Here is a 27,931-nt window from a genome sequence, read left to right as displayed (position 1 = left end):
AGGCTGTTATTAGTAAGCTGCATAAACAAGAGGGCAGGAAAATAAGTCAGAGCAGCCCCCGCTGCAGTCACACACACCCAGGTAGGCCAATCCAGTACCTCTGGGATCCACATTCCCAGAATATCATTTTCACTGGTCAGGTCTTGTCCAAACATTGCTTCCATTGCTTCATCATCAAGATCAATTTCCAATTCCTCATCTAAATTAAAGTCATACAATGCCCCTGGGTCTTGCTGCAAAGATATTCCTTCTCTCCGACTTTGATTCCTGTGGGCCTGCACAGAGCGGTATAACCCCGCTCAGAACAAAACAAAAAAGGTATTTTATTTGCATGTATAAAATAATTCTGAATATTGTGCCAATTCTTAACTGCCATGCATGCAGGTGAGAGCCTATCTCAGCTGACTTATGGATTCCAGACTATAAACATAAAATTTTACCTATCAATTCTGCTTCCTCTTCTGTAAAATAAGGACAACAGCACTCATACCTGACAGGGCTGTTGATAGGTTTAAATAAGATAATCTATGTAAAATACTTCATGACGTTTGTTATATAAAAAAACACCCAAGAATGTGGGCTGTTATTGTTCCTTTAGGTTTATTTTTTTAAATCAGTCTCTTCATTATACTGTATATTAACTATACATCCTATATTTTTTAGAACAGTTTCAACTTCTCTCTGTACATGGAAACACTATTTATGGTTTAATATTTCAAGGATCAAACTCTGTTTTGACAAATTACATATCTTAATATTTAATTTGGAAAATAGGTTCTCTATAACTTACCCTCCAGAACACAATCCTAGAAGTATTTATTAATGTAATGAGGAAATCTATTTTTGCTTATCTAGGGTCTTACCTAGTAATGAAGCCCTAAGGTCCACAGAGTACATCAGAAAAGCCAGTGCCTACATCTTTGGTACAGTGTACTTTTTCAGCTCGTTTTCACTATTAATATTAAATTTTAAATATGCATCTTCACTCTTAAGTTATAAGTTGCTTGACCACAGAGAGCATTTATGAAATTTCTCAGCATCTAAAAGTAACCAGTACTTCTGCACCCCCAGGGAACTTAAAAATAAATCTATGAATGTATACTGTGGTTTCAATTTTTGGAAACTATGTAAATACACTGAAAATAATATGAAAATAGTCACTGTTAATGTGGAGGAACTGAGTACTTAGTATCATTAGTTTACATAGTCTGTACTGTTCCTTTTATATTTACTTTAAAATATAAAAGCAAGGTATATAATACTATAACCAAGAGAAGGATGTGAAACATGTAATTACCTGCTCTTGCTAGCAATGTGCGAGCAGCTAAATCAAACTTGTGCCTTCTTGTTACTGCTGAGCGACCCCTAGTTGGTGGTCCACTACCAGAAGCTGCATTCTCTGTATGATCCAGATTATCAGGGCTGTAAGTGTAAGTTTGAAAGCAACATGGATTTTTAAAAACTATCATGAATAGAAAGCATAGGTGCATGCTTTCTTGTGATGGTACTTTTTTCTCCAAATATTACTGAGAATAAAATATAGTTATAAAATTTTGAAACACATCTTTTGTCCCTGGTAAAGCTCCTAAGTTTTAAATGTGTCATATTGCCATGAGCAATAATTTTTATGATTCTGAATTATGCCAAAAATGAAATGATGTTCAAATTCAAACTAGGTCAATGGCCTTAACTAAATCCCAAATGATTAAATACTTAAAAATTGAAGTGATTGTGCATCCTTGCATAAGAGAAACAAATATTTCAAAGTAAATTACGAAAATATTTACTAATCTTGTCAGAAAAGGTCTGTATATTACATAAGATGCACAAATGATTACATACATATGACTTCATGGACAAAAATGAAAAGTTAAGATTTAAAGTCTTAAGAAGTGCGGAAGGAGGAAGATTTTAGGAAGGACTGTAAAATATATTATAGATCATTTTGGGCTAGATATTATCACAGATTTTAAAAAGGGTATATTGTATAGATATTAGAAACTAAAGAATAAAATATATAAATCTACATTAAGAGCTAGAAAAGGCTTACAAGTCCATTTCCATCAAATGTATTAATTAAATCAATTGCTAATATTACAATGAACATTGTATTTCATATCACCTATATGAAATAAAATTATTTTATTTTTCAGTTTCCTCTTTTCAGATCAATTTTATATAAAATTTTTTCCTTCTTTCCCTGAAAACATCCATTCAAGATAAAACTGGTTATGTCATTCTTACCCTTCACAGAAACATAAACTTGAAACTAAAATGTCCATCTTTTCATATATCTCTATCAACTTTACATACATTAGAAGCTCCTATAAAAGGGAAACAAATGGGGCTCTTGGGGGTACCACTTATAACACACTGAACAGAAATATGGAGGATGGGAATTTCACCTTTCACTAAAGCCTTCCTCCATTTCAGCAGCATCAGCCGATGGTATGTCTCCTGGTGACTGCAAATAACAGGGATCATTTGATTTCCCAGCACTGCCTAGAACTGCTGCTCCGTGCCTTGAGTCTGCTGTGCTGCCTGACTGAGGCTCCTCCTCATCCTCATGCCCAGGGTGCTCTATCATCCACATGGCAAGGACAGTGATGTTCTGGGCATCAGCCTCTCCTCGAGCACCTGAACAGGGGGAAAAGCAAGTCTGATACTGACTTTGGGCAAAATAATTAGTTATTCATGCTAGTGTCTGTTATGATGCCACTGTAACTAAACTTGATGTTAAAAATCTTACCAAGCTTTATGGCCTCTTAAAAAATATTGCCCTTAGTAAGATTAAGTTTCTCATATCTGTATATACTGATATATAAAAACTTATCCTACCTGTGGCTTCCATGGCTTTGGCAATCTGTCGAAGGGAGAACCCCATTTCCAACAATGGTACTGCAATTGCTGGAGGAGGAGGAGAAGTTGAAAGTCTACTGCTTGGGTCTGACAAGGCTGAGACAAAAGAAAGAGAAGGAAAGACCTAAATATCACTATATAACATGAATAAAGTGTTCTCAGTGTAACCATAAGTTTCTTAATGTAGTTCAAATTCAACGCAAATTTACTCTAGCAAGAATTCATTAAATGTATAACTATGACTAAACTTGTTATAGATTACGGTTTTTCAAAGATAAACCTGCTAATACAAAATAAAACTGCTGAAATAATGTAAAACATTTTATTTTGAAATAGTTACCTACTTACAAAAAATTTCATACTTAACAGACAATTGCAAGAGTGCACAAAGAATTATTTTACCCTGAACTGAAACTTTTTGCAGACAATCTCCCCTGAATACACTAATATATAACTCCTACAAATAAGGACATTCTCCTGCATTACCACAACACAACCATCAAAGTCAGAAACTTAAGAAAATTATCATCTAATCTAGATCTCATTCCAGTTTCACCAAAAATCTAGGTAATGTTCATCACAACAAAGGATCCAATCTAGGATCCCCTTCGCATTTATTTACTTTTCATGTTTCTCTTCAGTGTCCTTAGGTACTTTGAAGATTACAGGCCAGGTATGTAGTATAATGCCTGTCAATCTAGAATTCTACAACAGTAAAAATATTTTTCAAAACTAAGGTGAAATAAACTCTTTCAGACATACAAGAGACAAAATAATTCATTACCAGCAGATCGCTACAAGGAAGTCTTTCAAGCAGAAAGAAATGACACCAGATGGAAATCTGGATCTACATAAAGGAATAAAGAATCTCAGAACTGGTAAATATGCGAGTAAATATAATCCTATCCTATATAATAAAAGTAATATGCAAATCGACGGAACGGTGGAACAACCGGTCGCTATGATGCGCACTGACCACCAGGGAGCAGATGCTCAACACAGGAGCTGCCCCCTGGTGGTCAGTGCGCTCCCACAGGGGGAGCGCTGCTCAGCCAGAAGCCCAGAAGCTGGGCTCACAGTTGGCGAGCACAGCAGCGGTAGCAGGAGACACTCCTGCCTCCGCAACAGCACTAAAGATGGCTGAGGGCTCCTGGACTGTGAGAGGGCACAGGCTGGGCTGAGTGACCCCCACAAGTGCATGAATCTCGTGCACTGAGCCTCTAGTATATATGTATGTATGTATGTGTATATACACACACACACACACACACACACACACACACACACACATACATAAGTTTTTGAATCTCCTTAAAAGATAATTGCCTGTTTACAGAAAAAATAATAACAGTGTATTATGGGGCTTTATAACATATGTAGAAGTTAAATGTGTAACAACAAAAGTACAAAGGCTGAGAAAGAGGAAATGAAAGAACACTGTTGTTAGATTCTGTTAGTATACATGAATTGATAAAACATTACTTAAAGGTAGACTGTGACAAAGGTGTATACTATAAACCTAAAAGTAATTTCTAAAAATATAAATATAATACAAAGTATAATAAACCAACAACGGAGATAAAATTTTAAAAAATCATTTAATCCAAAGAAATTAGACAAAGGGGACAAAGTACAGGTGAGATAAACAGAAAGACGGTAAATTTAAGCCCAACCATACCAATAATCACACTAAATGTCAATGATCTAAATACCCCAATTAAAAGGCAGAAAGCATCAGGTTGGATTTTAAAAGGCAAGACTTAACTATAGGTTGCCTTTGAGAAACCCACTAACATATAAGACACAAATAAGTTAAAAGTAAAATGATGGGGAAAAATATACCATCCAAACACTAATGAAAAAAATCAGAAGTGGCTATATTTATACCCGACAAAACAGATTTAAGGGCAAATAATATTACCAGGGATAAAAAGAGTCATTACATAATGAAAAAGAGGTCAATTCACTAGGAATACTAAATTTTTATGGACCCAAAGACAAAGCTTTAAAATACATGAAACAAAAACTGATCAATGAAAGGGGAAATAGACAAATCCACAATAACAGAGGTTTTAACACCACTCTCTCAATAATTTATAGAATAAGTAGACCAAAAATCAAAATAACAAAGACTTAGATAATACTAAAAACGTACCTGACCTAACCAACAATTTATAGAACATTCCACTCAATAATAGCACAATACACACTTTTCCCAAGTGCACGTGGAATATATTTCAAACAGACCATATTCTGGGCCATAAAACAAGTATCAATAAATTTAAAAAATTTAAATTGTACAAGGTATGTTCTTTGATGATAATGAAATTAAGTTAAAAATTAATAAAAGACATCTGAAAAATTCCCCAAAATTTGGAAACAAAATACTGTACTTCTAAATAATGCCAAAGGAGATATCATAGTAAATGAGAAAGTACTTTAAAGTGAATGAAAATGAAAACACAGCATTTCAAAATGTTTGAGTTGTAGCAAAAGCAGTGTTTAGAGGAATATTCATAGCACTAAAAATGCCTATATTATTAGAAAAAAATAAAAGGATGGTTGCCAGATGGGCGGGAGGCTGGACTGAAGAGATGGGTGAAAAAGGTGAAGGGAGTAAGAAGTACAGGTTGGCCCGGCCGATGTGGCCCAGTGGCTGAGCGTCAGCTCATTAACCAGGTCACGGTTCTATTCCCAATCAGGGCACATGCCCAGATTGCAGGTTCAGATCCCCAGTAGCGGGTATGCAGGAGACAGCTGACCGATGTTTCTCTCTCACTGATGTTTGTCTCCCTCTCCCTTCCTCTCTCTAAAATCAGTAAAAATATACATATTTTTTAAAAGTACATATTGGTAGTTACAAAATAGTCACAGGATATAAAGCACAGCATAGGGAATATCTATATCTATAATAGAGAAATATGCTAATTAACCAGGACACAGTAACGGGTCGACAGGACAGGAGGAGGTTGCACACACAGCGTCAGGGGTGGGGCGCGCGCCTGCGCTGGGAGAGAGCCTGATCAGCAGCGGCCGCAGCTGCTTCAAGGGCCAGAGAGCAAGGCAGGGCCAGACCGCTGACTCGAGGGTGGGCAGCGCCGTGCGATTTTGAATCGCATGCTGGGCTCCTAGTAGTTTATAATTTTGTAATAATTATATATGGTGCCAGGTGGGTACTAGATAAATCAAGGGGATCAATTCATAAGTTAAATAAATGTCTAACCACTATGCTGTATGCCTGAAATTAATATAACATGGAATGTCAACTGTAATTGAAAAAAAATTTTTCAAATTTTTTTTAAAAAAGGACTAATATAACTGATGTACAGTATATTATTGCTCTCCCAAATAGCCATAATTCAATCTACAGACTCAAAATACAGAAGACAGCTCATTTTGATGGGGCAGACTATCCCCCTTAATTAAAATCATTGCTTTTACCTTCATGAAGACAAAGCACAATGCCTACATGATAAAGTCTCACACATTTGGAATGTCAAGACGTCTGGGTGTCATAGCGCATGATAATACACGTACCTGTGCGGTTAGCTGGCCTTGTTGACTGGGAATCAGGAGAAGTTAAGCTTTGCCTTCTTCCTACTTCATCAGAAGGAGAGGTTGGTAACGATGATATTGGAGGAGTCTGTGCACGACGTGTGGGAAGTACAGTGGTAGTTGGGTAACTAGAGAACATTTGCCTTTAAAGAAAACAACAATAGTTAGCATAAAAATCCAATTACAAAATACAAGGGTGGGCAAAAGTAGATTTACAGTTGTTCATATGGAAAATAATATAATCATACCTAATAAAATGGTAATATGCAAATTACCATCACTCTGCTACGCCCACAATTGGGCCGTTGGGAGGCTGGGGGCGGGATTTGGGGTGGCCGATTGGGCTGACTCACGAGTCCCCGCCCCCCGTTCCTCCTGCCATCCCCAACGGCCGGAGCTGCGGGAGGACCCATGGGGCCAGCGGAAGGCGCCGGTGGCGGAACTCAGGGTGGCTGATTGCGTGGCTGCCCGCACCAGTTTTCCGCCAGCATCAGTTTTCCTCTGGCCACCCGCAGATCGGAGCGCCGTTTCCTCTGGCCTCCAGCGCAATCGGAGTTCCTCCAGCTCCGTTTCCTCTGGCCACCCGCCGATCAGAGTGCCTCCTGCCAGCACAATCGGGCACCCTGAGTTCCTCCACCAGCAGCGCTGGAGGAACTTGGGGTGGCCGATTGCGCTGGCGGCCAGAGGAAACGGCGCTCCAATCAGCGGGTGGCCAGAGGAAAACTGGTGCTGGCAGAAAACTGGTGCCAGCAGCCAGGTGAAGGAAGGTCTTTTGCACGAAACTTCGTGCAACGGGCTTCTAGTAATTAATAAATAATAATACAAGAATAAACTCTTTCGCATACTCACAACTGTAAACCTACTTTTGTTCCACCCTGTATATACATCACAGTCTTATAAAAGAATATGTGACCTGGAAAACTACACAAGTTATCTATAATTAATTGGGGTGAGGAAGACTCCACAGTTTTAAAAATCACTATCTCATAAGATAACCTATACAAGTAGTACAAAGTAATCTATACAAGTAATAATACCTTTTCATTTGTTCAGCAAAATGCCAATAACATAGCATGTGGGGGAATATAGAGATTAATAAAACACTTTTTTAAATCCCTGTCTTCAGGGAGCTTTCCTCTACTATAATACCAAAATGACAGGGATATTTTGACAGGCATACAGCAGTTACAGAATAAAAATACTTGTAAAGATAGATAACTTACAATTACTTCAAACATAAATTCAGTAGCTAGCCATGAAATTATTCACATGGATTCAAAGTAATAATCTATAGGTAAGTTATAGAAAGAAAAGACAACTGCCCAGTCACCCAGCACAACTGAAATATAGCATAAGAATGAGATACCAGCTGTGTAAAGTGGACAAGATATAGAGAGGCAGACCCCTCAGGCTGAGAAGGCAGACACTGGGTAAAGAAGAAAGTCCAGGAAGCTCCTCGCTGACTGCTCTTTTGATTTGTTCAATAGAACTAATAACTTTTTTTTTTTTAAATATATTTTATTGATTTTTCACAGAGAGGAAGGGAGAGGGATAGAGAGCTAGAAACATCGATGAGAGAGAGACATCGACCAGCTGCCTCCTGCACACCCCCCACCGGGGGATGTGCCTGCAACCAATGTACATGCCCTTGACCGGAATCGAACCTGGGACCTTCTAGTCCGCAGACCGACGCTCTATCCACTGAGCCAAACTGGTTTCGGCAGAACTAATAACTTTTTAAGCATCAAGAAAGCATTGTCGACGCAATCAAATAATTGTGGTAAGATCATATTCATGTAAGAGGCAGTTGTTCCTTGATTTTTCTCACTTTAAATGATATTCGGAAGGCAGACACAATTGCAGCTCTAATAAAGTCCCAGTCAATAATAGGAAAACAAAGACTAAGAAGAAAGGAGGAGTCACAAGACCTGGTGAATGCCTCTGGGAGCAAGGGAGCATTATTATACCACGGAATCCCATGCCTACACTACAGAACTTGAAAGGCAAAAGGAGTCACAGTGCTATTGATCCTCTATGGATGCCCTGAATTCTATTAATTGCTGGAGGAATTAAAAACCATACTAGAATATTCTACCATTTCTCTCTTCTTGCTTTCTTAAACAGAAGCACCTCCTGGATCTGTGTTACTTAAGTGAGAGAGCTAAGAGGCAGGAGATGTGTGGGGACTGGGCAATGGTAGCTACTAGGATTAGTGTTCTTTCTGCCCCAAACCAGAGAAATAATTCTTAATGTGTGGCCACTGTGTTAGAATTATTGAAGAAACAATTCAAATGCAAATTATGTGCCCCCACCAGACGTAGTGAGAGACTTGGGGAATACATCCCCAGAGCTTTAAAAAGCCTCCCAGGTAGCTCTTGTGATCACCAAATACTGAGAATCTTACCTTATAATAGACAAATATGCAAATTGACCGCACCTTCGCTACGCCCAAGCCAAGCCCACCAACCAAGCCACGCCCACCAACCACGCCCACCAGGAAACCGTTGCAGGGAAGCGCCTGCTCCGATCACAGGAGCAAGCCGACCTGGGGGGTCGGCTCGCTCCTGCGATCGGGTCGCAGGGAAGCTGGGGTGCGGGCGGAGCCCAAGGCCCGGAAAGCCGCCTGGGGCTTTCCGGGCCTTGGGCGCCAGCCGGGTGCCTGCTCCGATCGCAGGAGCGAGCCGACCTGGGGGATCGGCTCACTCCTGCGATCGGGTCGCAGGGACGCTGGGGTGCAGTTTTCACCTGCACCAGTTTTCTGCCGGCACCGGGACCCTGAAAGAAGGTAGAAGGCGGTGGCCACAGCCAAGGCCTGGGTCCCCGGTGCCGGCAGAAAACTGGTGCAGGCAGCCAGGTGAATGAAGGTCTATTGCACGAATCTTCGTGCAAACGGGCTACTAGTCATTACAATAATAGCCACTCTACCTACGAAGTCAATCTACACACTGGGGAATAATAGTGACCCGTCAATTAAGAGAAGGGGAAAAAGAAATAAGAAAAAAAGACACTATTCATTTTCCTTTCCTTTATTTCACTTTAGCCCTAGGTAAGAAAGCTCACAAAATAGCCCCTCCCTAGAGATCTTCTCTCAAGTTTTTTGGTTTGTGTATACATCTGGCAAACTGAAGCAAACAGAAACTTGAACATTATTTGAAATTTACAAATCTATTAAAATAGGGTTGGTTGAAGAAGCATCATAAGACACACTCTTTCACTTGAAAAGTAGGCTTGCTTGATCTATACTAATAAAAGCCTTGGGGGCGAGCAGGCCAGCAGAGGAGGGCAGTTGGGGGAGATCAAGCTGGCAAGGGAGTAGTTAGGCATCAATCAGGCTGGCAGGGGAGCAGTTAGGGGGAAATCAGGCTGGCAGGCAGAAGTGGTTAGGGGCAATCAGGCAGGCAGGCAGGCATGTGAGCGGTTAGGAGCCAGCGGTCCTGGATTGGGAGAGGGATGTCCACAGGGATGGGGCCTAAACCGGCAGTCGGACATCCACTGAGGGGTCCCAGATTGGAGAGGGTGCAGACCGGGGTGAGGGACACCCCCGCCCCCCCGCCTCGTGCACAAATTTCATGCAATGGGCCACTAGTCATATAATAAGGAATAAATAAAGAATAAAGAAATTATTCTAAAGGGAAAATAACCTGAGAAAAGAAAATTATTTCATGGAGGCAAGCTTTTTCTTAAAGCTGTAACAATCAAAATACAAGTATTTACTTTTTGAGGAAAAACATATTCAAACGCCTAGCCAAAAAAAAAAGAACCATTACAAGGAGAGAGAATAGTGCTGGAGGACCTGATTGGCACTGGCACCACTGATTAGATCTGGGACCACAACTAGCTATGAGACTTGGGCAAGTTGTTAAACTTCTTCTGAAGGACATTTCCAACGTCAGTAAATTGGGTTTGACCATATGATCTCTTAGATTTCTTTTAACTCTAGAATGCCTTGATTTAGTTGGGCACATTCTTCATAAGAGAATACTAGGAACTGTGTGTTCATAACCAGAGGCATCAAATATGGCACAATTTAAAGGTTAAATTACCTACCTGAGGAGACTTAGTGGCATCACTCCTGGGGACTCAGATGCAGGCACTGTTTCTGTGTCAGTGACTGGAGTGGTGGCAGTTGTGGTGTCCTCCAGCGAGCTGCTCATAAAGGAAGTCGTGCTCGAGGCTGATGGGCTAGTGGTAACTGGAGTCTGTGCCTGCTGGGCTGGGTCACTTTCTTCAGCTTGTTGATCAATCTCTATAAACCAAGGTTAAGAAAGTGGTAAGGGTGTTTTGTTTTTTTTTCAAATGTGACACGGGAATGGAAAGCTTTTAACCTTTAACTTGGAAAGTTTCTAAACATATTTCATAAATATCAATTCTATAAAAGATTTACAGAAAAAATGTTTTTACATCTACACTGAATTCACTATTGTCCTCATAACTATAGACTCTACAGACAAAAAAAAAGGAACAAGCCCTTATAATTATTCATTTCTTTTTGTTAGGAAAGGTTCTCTTAAAAAAAAAACACACACACAAAAAATAGTCTCACTTGTGTATGTGAGATGTGACCAGAGATTCTTTAAAAATATTTTATCATTAAAACTGTATTTCCTTAGCACTTTTATTTTGATGCCTATCTTCAGTCTTTAAGCAAGCAAAGATGAAGACATGTAAATACAAGAATATGAAAACCTAGATAGAAACTCCATGCTCTGAAAAGGACAATGGCTCACAAAACAAACTACTCATAAAAGTTGGGGGGGGGGGAATTAGTTCCTACAAAGATAGCTAATTCTATTAAGGTTTGCTAAATGGCCACATACTTTCATAAACATCATGATCTTAACACTCCTATTATATGCACCATGCACCTCTCTCTGCCTAGTCACTGTCTAAGCTAAGACAGGAAGGAGGGGAATAAAGAAAAAGGAAAGAAAGGAGGAAGAGAGAGAGGAAGGGAAGAAAGAATAAAAGCAATTGAAGTTTCATTACAACAAGGGACTTTGTTTTGTTCATTGCTGACTCCTCAGAACCTAGAAGAATACCTGGCACATAGTAGGCATTCAGTAAATATTTATTGAATGAATCTCATTTTAATCTTAGAATTCAAGTTATCTCCAAAGGTGAGGATAAAAGATAAAACAAGATTTTTTTGCATACAGTACAGAATCTATAAAAGTAATCCTTTAAAATGCCTCTGAGAAGTCAACAGAATAATATATATTTTGAATCATATCAATAAATACTTGAGTACATTTTGTGGCATGAATTAAATTTCAGTTTTACAAAATGTAGTAATTATTAAATTTGAATGCTTTATAGATCTAAAACAGAAAATTATAGGTAGATTACTAATATAAAAGAAACAAAAAAGAACTGCTCACCTTGCAAAGAAAAAATGACATGAAAATTGCTTTTGCCAAAAAAAATTTTTTTAAATCACTTACAGAGTACATCAGTTCTGACAATTATAATTTCAACAGCACAAAAGCATTTTAAAAAATCAGATAACATACCTTGCTTAATTTTGCCCCCAAATTGGTCTTCCAAAAGCCCACTGACCACTAATTTATAGATCATGGCTTGAGCTCGTTCCAGATCAGCTAATCCCAATGCTCTCTTTATGGGGGACCGCATGACTGCTCGCTTCACCATGTGTCGCATCAAGAACTGCAGGGCTGCACGCATCTCCACGTCTTCGTGAACAACTGGAGAGCTCGCACAGTCTGAGTTGTGGCCATTTTCAGCCAGAACTTTTGGTATCAGCAACAGCTCAGCATATTTACTACAGCCAAGAAGAGCACTAAGTGATTTCATAGCACCGAGGTAGAGATAAGACAACTGGACTGCTCTGATTTCTGTCTGGGGTATGTCATGGTTTTTGGACATGTGTTCATGATTTTTTCTCTTTCCTTCTGTTATTTGGTGTTGATATTCCACACCTGGCAGGGTTGGATCTAAAGAAAATGAAGCTATTTCACCTTCTGATTTGGAGCTTGTGGTACCCTGACTTTTGACATCGTCAGATGTTAGGCCTGTTCGCATATCTAAAGCAGATTCACTCTCAGTTTTCTGCTCAATGTCCCCTTTCTCTTCAGACTCATGTCGGTGTTTTTTTTCATGTCGCTTGGTGCTCTGTTTGCCCATGTCTTCATGAATGCCAGTCAGATACGTGAGGTCCAGCAGCACAGAAGCCGTCAGGCCTCGGAATCGCGCCACGTCAAAAGGCAGTGGTTCACAGGGTTCCAGATTATACAATGGAGTATCACTAGGCGACCAAAAAGTTGGGAAGCTTTAATAAAGATCAGAATGACACAGGAAGAAGCAAGTGAGGGATAGACAGGAGGAAGGTACAGAATATAATGTAGACAAAATAAGATGCATCATGTACACACTACAGAGAATAATCTACACAAGCTAGAGAAGACATTACAGAGGAAAATTAGTCTATTATGAGAAAATGGGGAGACGTGATGTTAAATGCAAAAGCAATGAGATGTGCATGTGCTTTCAAAGAATATTTACTATAATATAATATAAGCCAGAAATTAGCAAAATTTCTGTGAGCCAAAAACAAGTATGGGGTGAGCAAAAGGAGGTTTACAATGTGGGTACATGAAATACAGAGTTTATTCTTGCATTAGTATTTATTCTTGCATTATAATTTTTCCATAGAAATCATTGTAAACCTACTTTTGCCTACCCCATATTTTAGACCTTGTAGGCCAATCTCTGTTGCAATCTTTCAACCCCACCACAATAGTGTGAAAGTGGCCAATGATACACCTAAATGAAAGGGTGTGGCTATGTAATGTTATTTATAAAAACAGGAGGTAGGCTAGATGTTTTCTGACAATTTCTGATGTAAGCTATTTGGAAAGTCTGTATAATAAATATAACTTATTATGTGGGCAATGGCCATTTATAACCTATTCCAGAGAAGGCATTGTTTCATTAAAAAAATTGATTTGTAATCTTCAATTAATGCTTCTAATTTATAGTTTAAGCAAAAATATAATCACATATTTCTTGATATTTGGCAAGAATTTCTGGAAGTTTAAAAATGTTATAAGTATACAAAATGTAATAGAAAGCTTTACCAAATATAAAAAGTTTGGAGGTAAACATTTGTTTTATTAACCTAAGTCTTGGTTTCAACTTAACCAAGGAACCAAGAGGTCACTGATCTGATTCCCAGTCAGGGCATGTGCCCAGGCTGTGGGCTTGATCCCCAGTAGGGGGTATGCAGGAGGCAGATGATTGATGAAATTTCTCTCTCATCAATGTTTCTATCTCTCTATCCCTCTCCCTTCCTCTGTCTCTAAAAATCAACAAAAAGATCTCTTTTTAAAAAATACTTAAGATCACAGATAATCCAAAACCAAATTAATTTTAGTCACAAAAATGTTCTGTCATACATTCAAAGACCTCCTACAAAAAATGTAACTGATGGATCTGCTGGCTGGCTTTTTTTCAATCCCAGTGAGTAATGGAAATGTTCAAAAAGCAAGAAACTAAATGAAAAATAGAATATCCCAGTTAAACATAAACTAGTGAGCTTACCATCTCTTCAAAAAAACAAAACAAAAACTATAAACTTTATAAACCACTAGTATTCCAAGGAACACAAATTTGGGAAATATTCCTTTAGAAATCACAGTACTCATACGCAACTATATGAACAAAAGTATTTTAAAAAGTTAACTGACAGCTCAACTAACACACATAATTACTCACTGCCCATAGGCCATGGCCCATGTCACCATTACTTACTCATCTGTAACAAGTATAACTCAACAGATCATACCTGATAGTAATTTCTGCTTCATCCCATTGGACCTTGGCAGACGTGCTGCCCTCTTTGACCACTCCCAGCAGCGTGGCATGGCGCCCAGTTTGCCTGTGAACACACCGACCTCCAACTCTAAGACCAGCATCAACTCCTCCTATCACTGCCAGCACAGGCCACACCTCTATGCAAAGGGTCCTCAGCTGCAGCTCTGAGAGGTCAGCAAGGCCATGTCTATTATGTTTACTTTTCTCTTCCTCTTTGCTCTCCTTTTCCTCTCTCATTTCATTTTCCTCTCGGCTTTGAACTGAGCGGCTTTTCTTTAGCTTCTGACCTGACTCTTTAATACATATCTTAATTTTGTGCAGCCTTTCCATCATTTTTTTGTTAATGCAGTAAGTCCAGCGGTCTGTTCGGTGAAGGATTCGGATAAGCTGAATAGTGGCCTCTGCCAACACCGCTGCTACTGGACTACAAATGGGGTCTCCTGGAAGTAAGTCTCGTGGTGTGCCACGCATCTGCATATCACAAATTTTTACCTGTAAAAGAAAAGGAAGTGGAAAATGCATAATATTAATAGTTCTCCCAAATTATTAGTCACTATAAATTCTGACATGTGCAATCCCATGTGAAACTAGTGTTTGGCCTCCTAATACCTGGTATTATATCACTGGCCCCAGTAAGGAGTGAGCAAATATTACAGATCTACTTAAATTAGTAGCACTATGATTCTCTGAAATAAGCTGCCTAGTCATTTAAAATTCCTGAAGCCTGTGAGTATCAGAGCTGTTGTGGCCACACAAAAGATGGATATAGACTAAGGTATATATGACTATTCAATTTAGTAAAAAAAAAAAAAAAAAGCCTTGAGGATCTATTTTCTTTCATCCTCAAGACTCCACAATAATACTGAGTCCTGGGACCATCTTATATTGTTCAAGGGGCAGAAAGAAAATAATAAATCTAGATAATTGGGATAGTCCCAATATGAACACACATTTCAAGTAAGACATATAGAGGTTAAAAGAAGAGCAAGACTTAGCTCAAACCATAATTCTGCACAGTCTTAGAAAATTTAATCTCACTAAACCTCAGCTATTTCATCTTGTAGGTTACTTTAATAGTAATAGTAGATTATTTTAAAGATTAAATGAGACTAGGTACATAAATGCTTATTACTACAGTGCCAGACACACAGTAAACGTTCAAAAACGTCAATGGTTAGCCTGAAATTATAACTTTTGAAAATTTAAAAAATACATTTAAAAGCACAGACTAAAATGTAACTTTCATGACAAATCACCATGTCTAGGACTTCCATTATAGAAATATTATATATGAGACAGCATGAGAACTTTCTACTAAAGAATAACTAGAAATTCTGAATATCAGATGTACGCTGCACAACATCCTCAAGTGAAAGGATGGGGTGGAAAACAAATGCACCCACCAGTATAGGAGACCAGAGAGAAGTCTCTCTGGCCTAGGTTTTAGATGAGGAGAAAAATCGTTTATAACGAGAGGGTATCTTTTTAATACAGTCCTCCCAAAGGTTTAGGGACTGAATTTATACCAACTACAAGATCTGAGAACCCCCTCAACTAAATAAATGAAAGGCAGCTTCCCCACCACAGTTGGAACGTCCATTATTCTGCTAATAATACTGGATTACATAAGATTATTTCTATATTTCTCTCTCACATTCATAACTGCCAATGAACCAGATTATCCCTAAACTATTTTCTTCTTCTTCTTCTTTTTAAATTCTTTATGGTACGTTTTATTTTATTTTTCAGGTGTTTTTTTTTTTATTATTTCAAGAAAAAACTATTTAAAATGTAAAAATGTTACATGTAATAAACCTTAATATTTCAAGAAAAATGATCTCAAATATGATGTTACATGCAATAAACATCAATTATTCAAGAAAAATGATCTTACATATAATATTACATGCAATAAACATTAATATTTCACAAATAAAAGGATTTTAAGTATAATGTTATCAAAACTGTACTAACATAGTATGATATCACAAAGTTGCAGGAAATATTAAAAATCTGCAAATAACAGGATTACTTCTATTATATTCTAGTATATTTTTTCCCCTTTGGCTCTATTTTTGTTTATCAGTTTATGTTGTTCATTATATATACGTTGTTCACTCACAAATAAGTTAGATCATATGATATTTATCTTTCTCCAACTGGCTTATTTCGTTTAGCATGATGCTCTCCAGGTCCATCCATGCTGTTGCAAATGGTAAGAGTTCCTTCTTTTTTACTGCAGCATAGTTAGTATTCCATTGTGTAGATGTACCACAGTTTTCTAATCCACACATCTGCTGATGGGCACTTAGGCTGTTTCTGAATCTTAGCTATTGTAAATTGTGCTGCTATGAACATAGGGATGCATATATCCTTTCTGACTGATGTTTCTGATTTCTTGGGATATATTCCTAGAAGTGGGATTATTGGGTGAAATGTAAGTTTCATTTTTAATATTCTGAGGAAACTCCATACTTTTGTGAATGATCCATGTGCACTTGGGAAGAATGTATATTCTGCTTCATTTGGGATGAAATGTTCTATAAATGTCTAATAAATCCATCTGATCCAGTGTGTCCTTTAGAGTCTCTGTTTCTTTGTTAAGTTTTTGGAAGATCTGTCCAGGGAAGTCAGAGGGGTGTTAAAGTCCCCTACTATGACTGTATTGTGGTTAATCTCTCCGTTAAAGTCCTCTAGAAGTTTTTTTATATATTTAGGTGCACCTATATTGGGTGCATAAATATTTACCATAGGATCCTCTATCCTCTTGTTGGATTGACCCCTTTAGGATCATATAGTGACCTTTGTCGTCTCTTGTGATGGCCTTCATTTTAAAGTCTATTTTGTCAGATATGAGTATTGCTACTCCAGCTTTTTTTTTCTTTTCCACTTGCATGGAAAATTTTTTTCAATCCCTTAACTTTCATCCTGTGTGTGTCTTTTGTTTTGAGGTGGGTCTCTTGTAGACATCATATAGTTGGGCCATATTTTTTTATCCATTCAGCTACCCTATACCTTTTGATTGGAGCATTTAATCCATTTACATTTAGGGTTATTATTGAGAGGTACTTATGGCTAGGTTTCTCTGTTTCTTCTTCTCAGCAATCTCTTACAGCAATCCCTTTAGTATTTCTTGTAATGCTGGCTTGGTGGTGATGAACTCCTTTAGCCTTTTTTTGTCTGGAAAGCTCTTTATTTGATCATCTATTTTGAATGATAGCTTTGCTGGATATAGTAATCTTGGTCTCAGATCCTTGCTTTCCATTACCTAGAGTACTTCATGTCATTCCCTTCTGGCTTGTAGAGTTTCTGATGAGAAATCAGGGTCAGCCTTATGGGAACTCCTTTTCTCTTGCTGCCCTTAAGATTCTTTGTCTTTAATTTTTGGCATTTTAATTATGATGTGCCTGGGCGTGGGTCTGTTTGGGTTTTTCTTCTTTGGGGTTCTCTGTGCCTCCTGAACTTGTGTGACTTCTTCCTTTACCAGGTTAGAGAAGTTTTCTACCATTATTTCTTCAAACACCTTCTCTATTCCTTTCTCCTTTTCTGCCTATTCTGACACACCTACTATTCTAATATTGTTACGTTTCACTTTGTCCCACAGCTCCCTTAAGCTGTCTGTCCTCCTGTTTTTTAATTGTTTTTTCTTTTTGGTTCTCTAATTGAGTGATATTTTCAACTCTGTCCTCTAATTCACTGATTCGAACCTCAGCTTCCCCTAATCTGCTGTGTATTCCCTTCCAGTATGTTCTTTATTTGTGTTATGTCATTCTTTATATCAGACTGTTGTTTTTTCAGTTACCATATCTTTTTTCATGCTGTTGAGCATCTTTAACAACATTACTCTGAACTCTGTTTCAGATAAATTTCTTGTTTCTGCTTCATTTATTTCTTCTTCTGGAGAAGTCTCTATTTCTTTCATTTGGGGGTTCGTGGTTGCCTCATTTTGGTTGTCTGTTTGGGTTTGTAACTATGTATTAGGTAGATCCTCTACACCTCTCAATCTCTAGTGCAGGACAGTGTTAAAGGCTTTTTCTGACTAATTGGATCAGGCAAAGAGTCAAAGCCTCCAGAGACCACCTCCGTCTACAGACTAATAGGATTCTGACTTGAATTGCCCTCAGGCAATCGTCCTCAGGTGTGGTGAGAGTTTTATCAACAGGGTGGAGCAGCTGCTTCTGCCTGGAGGCTAATTGTTACTTTTAATCTATTAAGTGGCCTCAGGGCAAGGTGTTTTCCAATAGGGTATGTCAACTGTCTTCCCCCAAGGCAAGGCAGATGTCTATGTGGGAAAGATGTCCTCTGCTGTGTGAGGGAATGGCTCAGCCCAGGAAACTTGGAATGTCTGCTTTTGAGCTCTATTCCCCTAGTCCCCAGTCCTGGCTTCTGCTCTCACAGCTCCAGTCCACTTCACCCTCCTTCTGCCAGAGTACAGGGTGGGTGGCTCCACAGGGAATTTTTGTGCATTGGCCCTTTAAGAGGGTGCCCAAACTTTCAGCTGCCATTCCCTGGCAGACAGCACCCCACTGCTTTTCACAGCTAGGTGTTATGTGGGTACCCTCCTCAGATTTGGTGCTCTCTGCTGGGGAGCCCAGCTTCAGGATTAGATCCCAGAGTTCTCAGTGGCACCCCACACAGCTGAGCTATCTCTCTGGGGCTTACTTCAGTTGCTGTCTATGGGAGCCTGGCTAGCCCTTTTGCGCCTCCGCCCCTCCTACCAGTCTCTATGTGGTCTCCACCTTCGGTCCTTAGGTATCAGGGTTTTCTCCTGCAAGTTTTCCGTTGATTATTCAGGAAGTTTTTTTGTATTTTTGTTGTAATTCCAGCTTGTTCCTGGGAGCATGTCCGTGTAGCATCCTCCTACTCTGCCACCATTTTTAATCTCCTAAACTATCCTATCTAATAAAGAGGGAATATGCTAATTGACCATCACACCCTCACAAAGATGGTGGCACCCACAGCCAATAAGGAGGAAGTATGCTAATTGACTGCCACACCCTCAAAGATGGCAGCACCCACAGCCACAAGATGGCGGCACCCAGTCCTCAGCCCCACTGGGGCGCCTGCCTCCAGAGTCCCCCAGTCCCTTTAGCCCCCCAGCCGCCCAGGGCCGGCCCGAGGCGCAGGCAAGCCTCGGATGGCAGCTGCCCAGCTGCTCAGGGCTGGCCCGAGGTGCAGGCAAGCCTTGGATGGTGGCTGCCCAGCCGCCCAAGGTCGCCCGAGGCTCAGGTAACCAGGGCCGGCTGAGGCTTGCGCTGCTGGCAGTGGCAGCAGCAGAGGTGTGATGGGGGTGTCGCCTTCCCCTGATCGCCAGGTCACCTCCTGCCCCTGAGGGCTCCTGGACTGTGAGAGGGGGCAGGCCGGGCCGAGGGACCCGCCCTCCAGTGCATGAATTTTCATGCACCGGGCCTCTAGTTTTCTATAATTGTTATAATTGCACATATACTTGAAAGTTGACTCACTCTATTCACATTGTCAGAATATCAAATAATGCCTTAATAAAAAGCGAAGGCAATCTCTAAAAGAAATCTAACCTTCTTCTAGAATAGTAAATTACCTGAGCAGGAACTATTAATGGCAGAAATAACTTATAATTATAAGCTCTATTTGATGTTAACAAGTATTAACAAATATTCTTTATGTTTTAGACTTGAGGTTTCATTACCTTTTCCCCTGGGTTGCTACTATAGAACATCACGCATGGGTACAACTCTGCTGCATCAACATCTTCAAAAGCTAATTTTGGTTCCTATAGTGTGGCACAGATGATGAAAAGAAAAAGAAACAAAATATTTTTAAAAATTAATAATATCCAATCACATTAAGATTCAAAGCTCTTAGGAAACAGAACAAAGTTACTACAGCCAAATCTCAATTAACCTTACTAACCAAGGAAATTCTACATATAATAAATAATCCTAATTTGTTCATCTGTTTCAACAATGTTACTGAAATTTTACTCTTTCTGTTGTTGATTTGGTGATCTATCTATCTATCTATCTATCTAAAAGCCTAAGCTGCCCACCTGCCAGTAGCTATGATGCACACCGACTATCAGGGGGCAGATGCTCAACACAGGAGCTGCCAAGCTGTGGTCACTTAGCAGTGGCAATTCTCGGGTGACACACCCAGAACCAGAGAGGAGGGAGCCCAATTCCGGGGTGCCTCACCCAAGAACCGCCCTCTCACAATCTGGGACCCATCAGGGGATGTCAGAGAGCCGGTTTTGACCCAATCCCCGCAGGCCAGGCTGAAGGGACCCACCAGTGCACAAATCCGTGCACCGAGCCTCTAGTAAATATATAAGAACCAAAAAGTATCAGAGAAAAGGCAAAGAAGAATGGATAATCTATAAACTGAATAACAAGCATCTGAAAAACTGATTTGAGTGTAAATAAAAACAAGAAAACATACAATGCTTGTGAATGAGTTTTAGTACCTCTCCATTTTTCCCAAAGGAAATGGTTCTGGCTTCCATATCTAACACACAGGTAATGAAATCTCCTTGAGTAAAGCTGGACAATGTCAGAGTCTGTTCTCCATTGTGATAGAGGTTACCACTATAGGCCCGATAGAGCCACATATCCGAGGTAGTACGGTGGTTAAAGTCATGTACTGGCCAACGAGAAACTCCAACACACGTGCCTTCATTACCTCTGTTTTCCTTCACAATGTAAAACTAAAATGAAAATGGTAATGTTCACTAATATTAAAAAAGCTGTTCATATACTATTAACTGTATAAATCAATACTGAGGTTAATATATTTATAAATAATATTTATCCATTTATGGAAACCTAAGTTTATTTTTAGACCAAGTGAAACTAATATATGAATAAAATTAATTCCATAATTTTGTAAAGATTTTTCAAAAAATTAATTTTTACCTTGTAGAACATTTAGTCCTTATTATATTAGTTTCAAGTATACAGCATAATGGTTAGACATTCCTATAACTTACAAGATGATCCCCCCTATATGTCTAATACCCAGCTAATACCATACATAGTTATTATAATATTCCCTAGCTTGAGTACTTATTTTAAATAAGCAATTTTAGCTTACATCTTAATTATGAAGTTGAGGAAGTATATCGAATCCAGAAAATTATTAATGGGAAGCTTCAATTCTTTACATACAAATTTTCTAACAACTCCCGTGTATACTTCTGTGCAGAAAAGAGTTAATATAGCAGGCCTGAGACAGCTATCTTTAAAAAGGCATGCTTATAACACAGGCCCTTGGCAAGTATCTGGGAATTCAACTGGTAAAATGTCCTACATTGACACAAAACTGTCCAAAAGTGGTAAGGGTGGCCTAGAATGTTTGAACAGGCAATGTGGTTTATGCTTAAGCCTGTTTTCTTTCTGGGAGTCTGGAATTTTGGTACATGACAGGCAGAGCATACCTTCATGACCAGCCCCCAGTAGAAATCTTGGGTGTTAAGTCTCTAACGGCCTTTCCTAAAACATCACACACATGTTGCTGCATTTTGTTGCTGGGTAAAGAGTGTGTTCCATGTGACCTCTCATAGGAGGGAGAGAACATAAGAAAGCTTGCACATGGATTCCTCCAGATTCCACCTGCCTCTTTTTCCCTTATGATCCAGCTATGTGTCCTTAATAAGCAAAGTTATAAGAAATCTTAGTCATAAGTACAACTACATGTTGAGTTCTATAAGTCTTTCTAACAAATCTTTGAATATAGGGATAATCTTGGGGGCCTCCAACACAGTGATGGCAACCATGAGATTCACTCAATTCCAACTCATTAAAATATAGTTACAGTCTGACTTGGGGAAAAAAGAGAAGTAGGGAAAGAAAAATCTCTGGTGCCTGATGGCTCTGAGTTACACCTGTTATGAAACAGCAGGTGAGTTGCTATCTGTTGTGGGAGGTAAAAGTTACCTATAGATTAAAAAATAACAGATCCATCTAAAAAATATGCACTTCAGGCTGGAAAATCATCAGCCTCTAAGGGCTGGCTTGCTGGATCCCCTAGTTACTTTTGGCCTTCTAGCTAGAGTGAGAAAAAAAGAGAACCCAAGGGAAGATTTGTTGTTCTTGACTCTAAGCAGGAAAAGAAAGGACCCAAATATTCCAACAAATAGGCTTTAGATGGGCCAAAGAATAAACATTAGCTTGCAGTTGGCTCTTTCCTCCAGGTGGCTGGGGAAGAGTTATAAAATCCCTGAAGGTGCCCTGTCCGGTTTTCTCAATGGTGAGAGCGCTGGCTCTTGGACTGAAGGATCATGGCTTTAATTCTGATCAAGGGCAAGTACCTCGGTTGCAGGCTAATCCCGACCCTGGTCGGGGCACGTGCAGGAGTCAATCAATCGATGTGTCTCTCCCACATCAATGTTTCTCTCTTTCTGTTTCTCCCCCTCCCTTCCATTCTCTCTTAAAAAAATAAATAAATAAAATAAAATAAAGAATATCCTTGGGTGAGGGTTAACAACAATAAAATCCCTGAAGATGAGTTTTGGGTAGACCAAAAATATGAGAACTGTGTGCTGCTTTTTTTCTCCAAAAGAGAGGGAAAGGGTATTAAATCAGTTTCTAAGGATAGAGCAAAGCTTTAAAAAGATTACAGAAGGAAAAAGAAAAGGAAAAAAGTCATGCCAACTATTTTCTTTAGTTTAGATACAATCACTGCTACAGCAGTGCCTCTTGTCCAATCAATTAACCCTATAAAAGGTAAATTTACTGGTAAGAGTTTGAGTAAACTTGGGATCTGAGCAGGGGAAGTAAAATTTAAAACAGCTGTGTTTTATGGCTACTACATCTGGACTTATGATAAAAATGGATGTAAAATGTTATAGGGTTGTAACTTCATAAATGCTAAGAGATCATCCTGATCAGTTAAAACTGCAAAGAAAAAACATGCTCATGGGACACAACCTCCTTGTTTTTTTGCCACTTGTGGGTATACTGGAATTTAAACTGCTTAAGTATTAGAATTAAACAGGTATCCATAACTGATGATTTTTTGCTATGGTTTTTGTCTATCGGAGCCTCTGGAAAAAGGGAGATAAAGTAATAAGAATAGCAATCTCCAGATGAAGACATTCAGATATATTTTTAGAGTTGTAAAAAGAAGTTTTTAGTTGCCAATGACTTCTTGTAAAATCAGAAGTCTGACTCTTGGAGGCTGATGATTTTTCAGCTTGAAGTGCCTATTTTTTGAGTGGGTAAATTTGGACTCAGACTAACAATGCTTAAAAGGGGCTTAGGAAAGCCTTATCACTTGGACTTAAAAAAAACACAGCTGTATGGCACTACATCTAGGATTTCTTGCTGCCAAAAAAGTTGCTAGCTTTTTAGAATCCTGAATTCACAGATTCTAATTGCCTGGACCTCACTCTAATTTAAAACCTGTTACTGTCTTCTATGGGCTGTTTCAACCCAACATAAACTGTGCTCAACTAAAGGCCCAATGGACAAAACTCAAACTCTGGGACTATTGCATATTTAGGACTTCTCTCTGGTGTCATAAACTATGAAAACATCATGGATTCTGGCTGGACTGTCTGGGTCTCTTGCAAATGCCCCTGGGAAAGGGCTTATTCTTAGATTTCTGATATAGAAACTGATTACCTTCCTAACTTGTGATTCTTACTGAAAGCTGAAAGTTGAAAGAGGGTATACCACCACAGGGTATATGACAGCTCTGATCACTCTTAACAAATTAGACTCTTCACCTCTTCTTGGGAATTTCCCACTGCAATTAACTTATTATGTTCAGCTTTTTGGTTTATTTGCTTATATCTACATGTCTCATCTTTCTTCTGATATACATGCCTTAGTAGGTGAAGCTCTTCCCGGAAAGAGATTGATCTTTTCTTAGGCTGCTCACTGGATAAATGATTATGATAAAAGGAGGTAGAAAATTTGGTAAATCTATTTTGAAACATTTTTTATTTTTTTATAATAATAAGAATTTTTTATTAGTTTTAGAGAGGAAGGAAGAAGTAGAGAGGGGAAGAGAGAGTGAGAGAGAAACATGAATTGGTTGCCTCCTATACACGCTATGTATATCCTTCACTCACTTTCCATTATGTTAACATATTACACAATGATAGAATATTTATGTATAATGGTTTTTTAAAAAGTAATTTCATACATTTTTTCAAAAGAACCTGGAAAAAGGACTAAAATACAAAATGCTAAAAACTACTTGCGATTCTACACACCTTCCACTGGTAGCAACCAGAAGTTACTCCAGTTGATGCCAATCCATATCCTTTTCCTCCACTGCCATGAGTTAATATCTGTCCATTCTCCACTAGGCAGCATTGAGCTTTCTCTGGGTCAAAGGATACTTCTTGTATAGGGAGATTCTCATCTTCTTCCTCCAACTCTCCCTGCTTCTACCAGAAAGGAAGCTGGGTCAGTATTATGCAGTAATCTAGATCTCAGTTAATATATATTCTAAAATTGCTTGGTTTGAGCCTACAAATATTTAGGTATCTACTGCATACCAGTTACTGTGTAGGCAATAAAAACACAATGATAAATATAGCATGGTCCCTGCCCATAAAGAGCTTACAGCACAATTAGGGGACAGAGAAATAAATATGACCGCTATTGTAGCCAAGAGAATAACAGAAGTTACATAACAGGTATATAGAAGCAACATAAAAGTTTAAGTATCTAACTATGGTTGGAAAGGATAAGTAAGCATTCAAAAGAGAATAACTTCCAAGCTGAGTCCTGAATGATAAGGCATTTAGCAGCTGGTCAAAGGAGAGAAAGGCATTTAAGGCAGTATGGATAGCATGTGTCAAAGTATGAAAGTGCAACAGAATTCATCAATTTAAAGTAATTGCAAGCAATGTGGAAGTTCTGGAGGATGAGATTAGCAGAAAAGGAGACTACAAAGAGAAAATGAAACAAAAGCATAAAAGGCCTTGAATGCTATTTTAATATTAAATTTTACTCCCAAGAGATACTCCAACACTTAGATTAAATAGAAGAGGAAGAACCAATAAAAGAGAATGGTAAGAAAAGGCCATTTTACTGAGACAGAAGGAAAGCCAGAAAAAGTGTGAAATCATGAAAACCAAAAGAATTAAGGTAGTTTTAGATGGAAGGATTCAAGCTATTTAGGAGGTAAAATCAATAAGGCCTACTGACTACATGGATAGAGACGTTAGTAGATGCCTAGAGTTCCCATGAATTCAGGGGTAAAGGTTTAAGGGGGAGATACCTGGGCTAGCATTTAAATTTGTAAGGTAATGCATATAGGCAGATGTGACTGACACTGCTGGAAAAGCTAAGGATAGAACCCTGAGGAACACCAAAGTCTGGGATGAAGACAAAGAGAAAGTGTCAGCAAAGGAAAGATGCCTCCAAAAGGAATCAAGAATTGGCAGAGAATAGATGAAGATCTGGGAGAAGGTAGTGTTCTGAAAACAACAGAAGGTGCAGGGGTCCTCAAACTTTTTAAACAGGGGGCCAGTTCACTGTCCCTCAGACCGTTGGAGGGCCGGACTATAGTTTAAAAAAAACTATGAACAAATTCCTCTATGCACACTGCACATATCTTATTTTGAAGTAAAAAAACAAAACGGCAAAAACACCTGCATGTGGCCCGCGGGCCATAGTTTGAGGACGCCTGGGTTAGAGTTTCAAAAGGTCAAGTAAGACAGGGACAAAAAAATGTACTGTATTTAGCACTTAACACTTAGCTTTGTCATTTAATTTCCATACTTTGATGGAAGATAAACAATTGAGTTGAAGAGATAATGAGAAGTAAGGAAGTGATTGAAATATGTATAAGAGTACTCTTCTGAGAAGCTTAGCAATGTAGGACAATAGAGAAGATGTGGAGAGGAAACAGGATAACGGGATGGAACAAGGTCCCTCAGAGGAAAAGGAATCCAGAGACAGGATATTCACTTGTGCTGTCTAAAAATACCTTTTGGGAAAAATCGATTACCTGTAGTTTTATTTCTTGTTCTTTTTCCTTTATCTGAATAGCATGTTTGGCCTGAGCGATTGGTGTCTCCCACATACAATCCGACAGAAGGGAAAATAGGCGTTCAACAACCTATTTATTGAAGGAAAAAGAATAAAATTTGTAAAGGTAATTTTAAGTTTAGGAAAAATAAAATCATTCAACTATAATACTAAGTCATATGTAACATTTTATTATAAATATCTTTTTCTTTTTTTTTTTTAAGAAAGAGTATTAACTCATTAGAAAGTGAGTTACATTGCCCTCATGTTGCCTCACTATATAGACTTTTGAATAGGCCACACAACTGCATCATTTCTCTTTAGATGCCCAAACCTAGTAAGAAATTTCACAGAGTTTCCTTTCCTTCTGACCTTGTAAGCATTCACTAACCCCTCCTTCTTACACCTCATTATTTAATTTCTTTCTCCTTGCTTAGAGATGAAATTATAAGAAAGGAATCTCAGAAGTAGAAATTTTGCTACTGAGAAGATGACACATTTATAACTGAAGAAACTCTAAGTTTAGATTTTGGTTGAATCATGTTGTAGATGTCAAAAACATTTTATAACAACTTTAAAAATAGAAACCTGGGCCATTTGATCATCTTCTACACCAGACTCACAAGCTGGTAGCACAGCCTCAAGGACGTGAAGGGCAAGGAGCCTTGTTCTTAAGTTGCCAACTAGAGGAATACCTGAGGGAGGAAAGACATTTTCTTATTACTAATGTAACAGAAATTCAAAGTTTAAATGAGCTTCTTGAAAAAATATTCAAGGCTGCTAAGCATTTATGGGTGAAATGGACTTCACTTCAACTTATTATCACAATAATTCTGGACTCTTCCCATACCCATACCCATGTGCCAGGTTACTGTGCTATGGATTTCATACACATTAATTTTGTTGATCCTCACAAACCCTACAGTATTATATCCTGATTTTACTGATGAGGAAATTGAAGCTCAGAAACATTAAGTAACTTGATGAAGCCACACAGCTCAGTCGAGGTAGAGGTAGAGTTTTAAACAGGTATCTTAATCTCTAAAGCTAAGATTTATCATACCCTTTCATTGCTTCTTCTCTTGACTGCCCTGACTGCCTCAGAGAGATTAGATTGTTAGGATTAATGGGAGTAAGCAATTTGTACTTTCCTAAAGTAAGCAAAATAAGAAGTTATAAGCAAAACACAGTAATCATGTCATGATAAGAGAGAATGAACAGATTCAGATTTGTATTCTGATAATCAAAATCTGTGCCAAATTATCATATTAAATAGAAATATTTTCTGATTATTTTTATTACTGTAATCTGAACAAACAAGAACAAGTTCTCAATTAAATCCATGATCTTGTCCAGGGCTATTTTCTATTATTAATTCCTATCAATTTTACTTCTAAAATTAGAGTTTTCTTTTCAACAAATAAGTACTTAGAAAACAAGAAAAAAAAGTCTTGAAATCAAGGTCAAGTATCCCATGTTGTTAAAGTCTGGCATTATCTGAATAAAATACATGTGATGTATAAAAATACTCTAAAACAAGACAAAAGTAATATACCTGCAGAACACTTCTGAGATGCTATATTCAGAAGTACTTCTGTCCACTTTGGGGAAGCCATTTTCGACTGAATTGCTTTTGAAGACACAACTCTGCGTAGAAAAACTAAAAAATCCCCCAGATGCAGTTCGGCTGCATGTTGCTTCCTAAGAGCAGCTGAAGAATAAAGAGA

General features: G+C 38.6%; 1 protein-coding gene across 1 annotated transcript in view; it reads right to left on the bottom strand.

Moving 5' to 3' along the window:
* Positions 1-27,931, bottom strand: part of HERC1 (HECT and RLD domain containing E3 ubiquitin protein ligase family member 1) — a 172,181-nt gene that overhangs the window by 46,191 nt on the left and 98,059 nt on the right. Inside the window, exons 31-44 of the mRNA XM_054716166.1 lie at positions 27,760-27,915; positions 26,793-26,899; positions 26,185-26,295; positions 24,437-24,613; positions 20,684-20,923; positions 19,910-19,993; positions 14,216-14,736; positions 11,925-12,676; positions 10,462-10,660; positions 6,397-6,557; positions 2,839-2,955; positions 2,406-2,637; positions 1,298-1,422; positions 99-298 (exon numbers count right to left, since the gene is read on the bottom strand). Coding sequence (XP_054572141.1) covers positions 99-298; positions 1,298-1,422; positions 2,406-2,637; positions 2,839-2,955; positions 6,397-6,557; positions 10,462-10,660; positions 11,925-12,676; positions 14,216-14,736; positions 19,910-19,993; positions 20,684-20,923; positions 24,437-24,613; positions 26,185-26,295; positions 26,793-26,899; positions 27,760-27,915 — 3,182 coding nt within the window. The remainder of the gene's footprint in view (positions 1-98; positions 299-1,297; positions 1,423-2,405; positions 2,638-2,838; positions 2,956-6,396; positions 6,558-10,461; positions 10,661-11,924; positions 12,677-14,215; positions 14,737-19,909; positions 19,994-20,683; positions 20,924-24,436; positions 24,614-26,184; positions 26,296-26,792; positions 26,900-27,759; positions 27,916-27,931) is intronic.

The sequence above is a fragment of the Eptesicus fuscus genome, chromosome 5, assembly GCF_027574615.1.
Source record: "Eptesicus fuscus isolate TK198812 chromosome 5, DD_ASM_mEF_20220401, whole genome shotgun sequence".
Taxonomy (NCBI): domain Eukaryota; kingdom Metazoa; phylum Chordata; class Mammalia; order Chiroptera; family Vespertilionidae; genus Eptesicus; species Eptesicus fuscus.
Note: the sequence above shows the minus strand (reverse complement) of the source record. Positions and strands in the feature narration are given on the sequence as shown.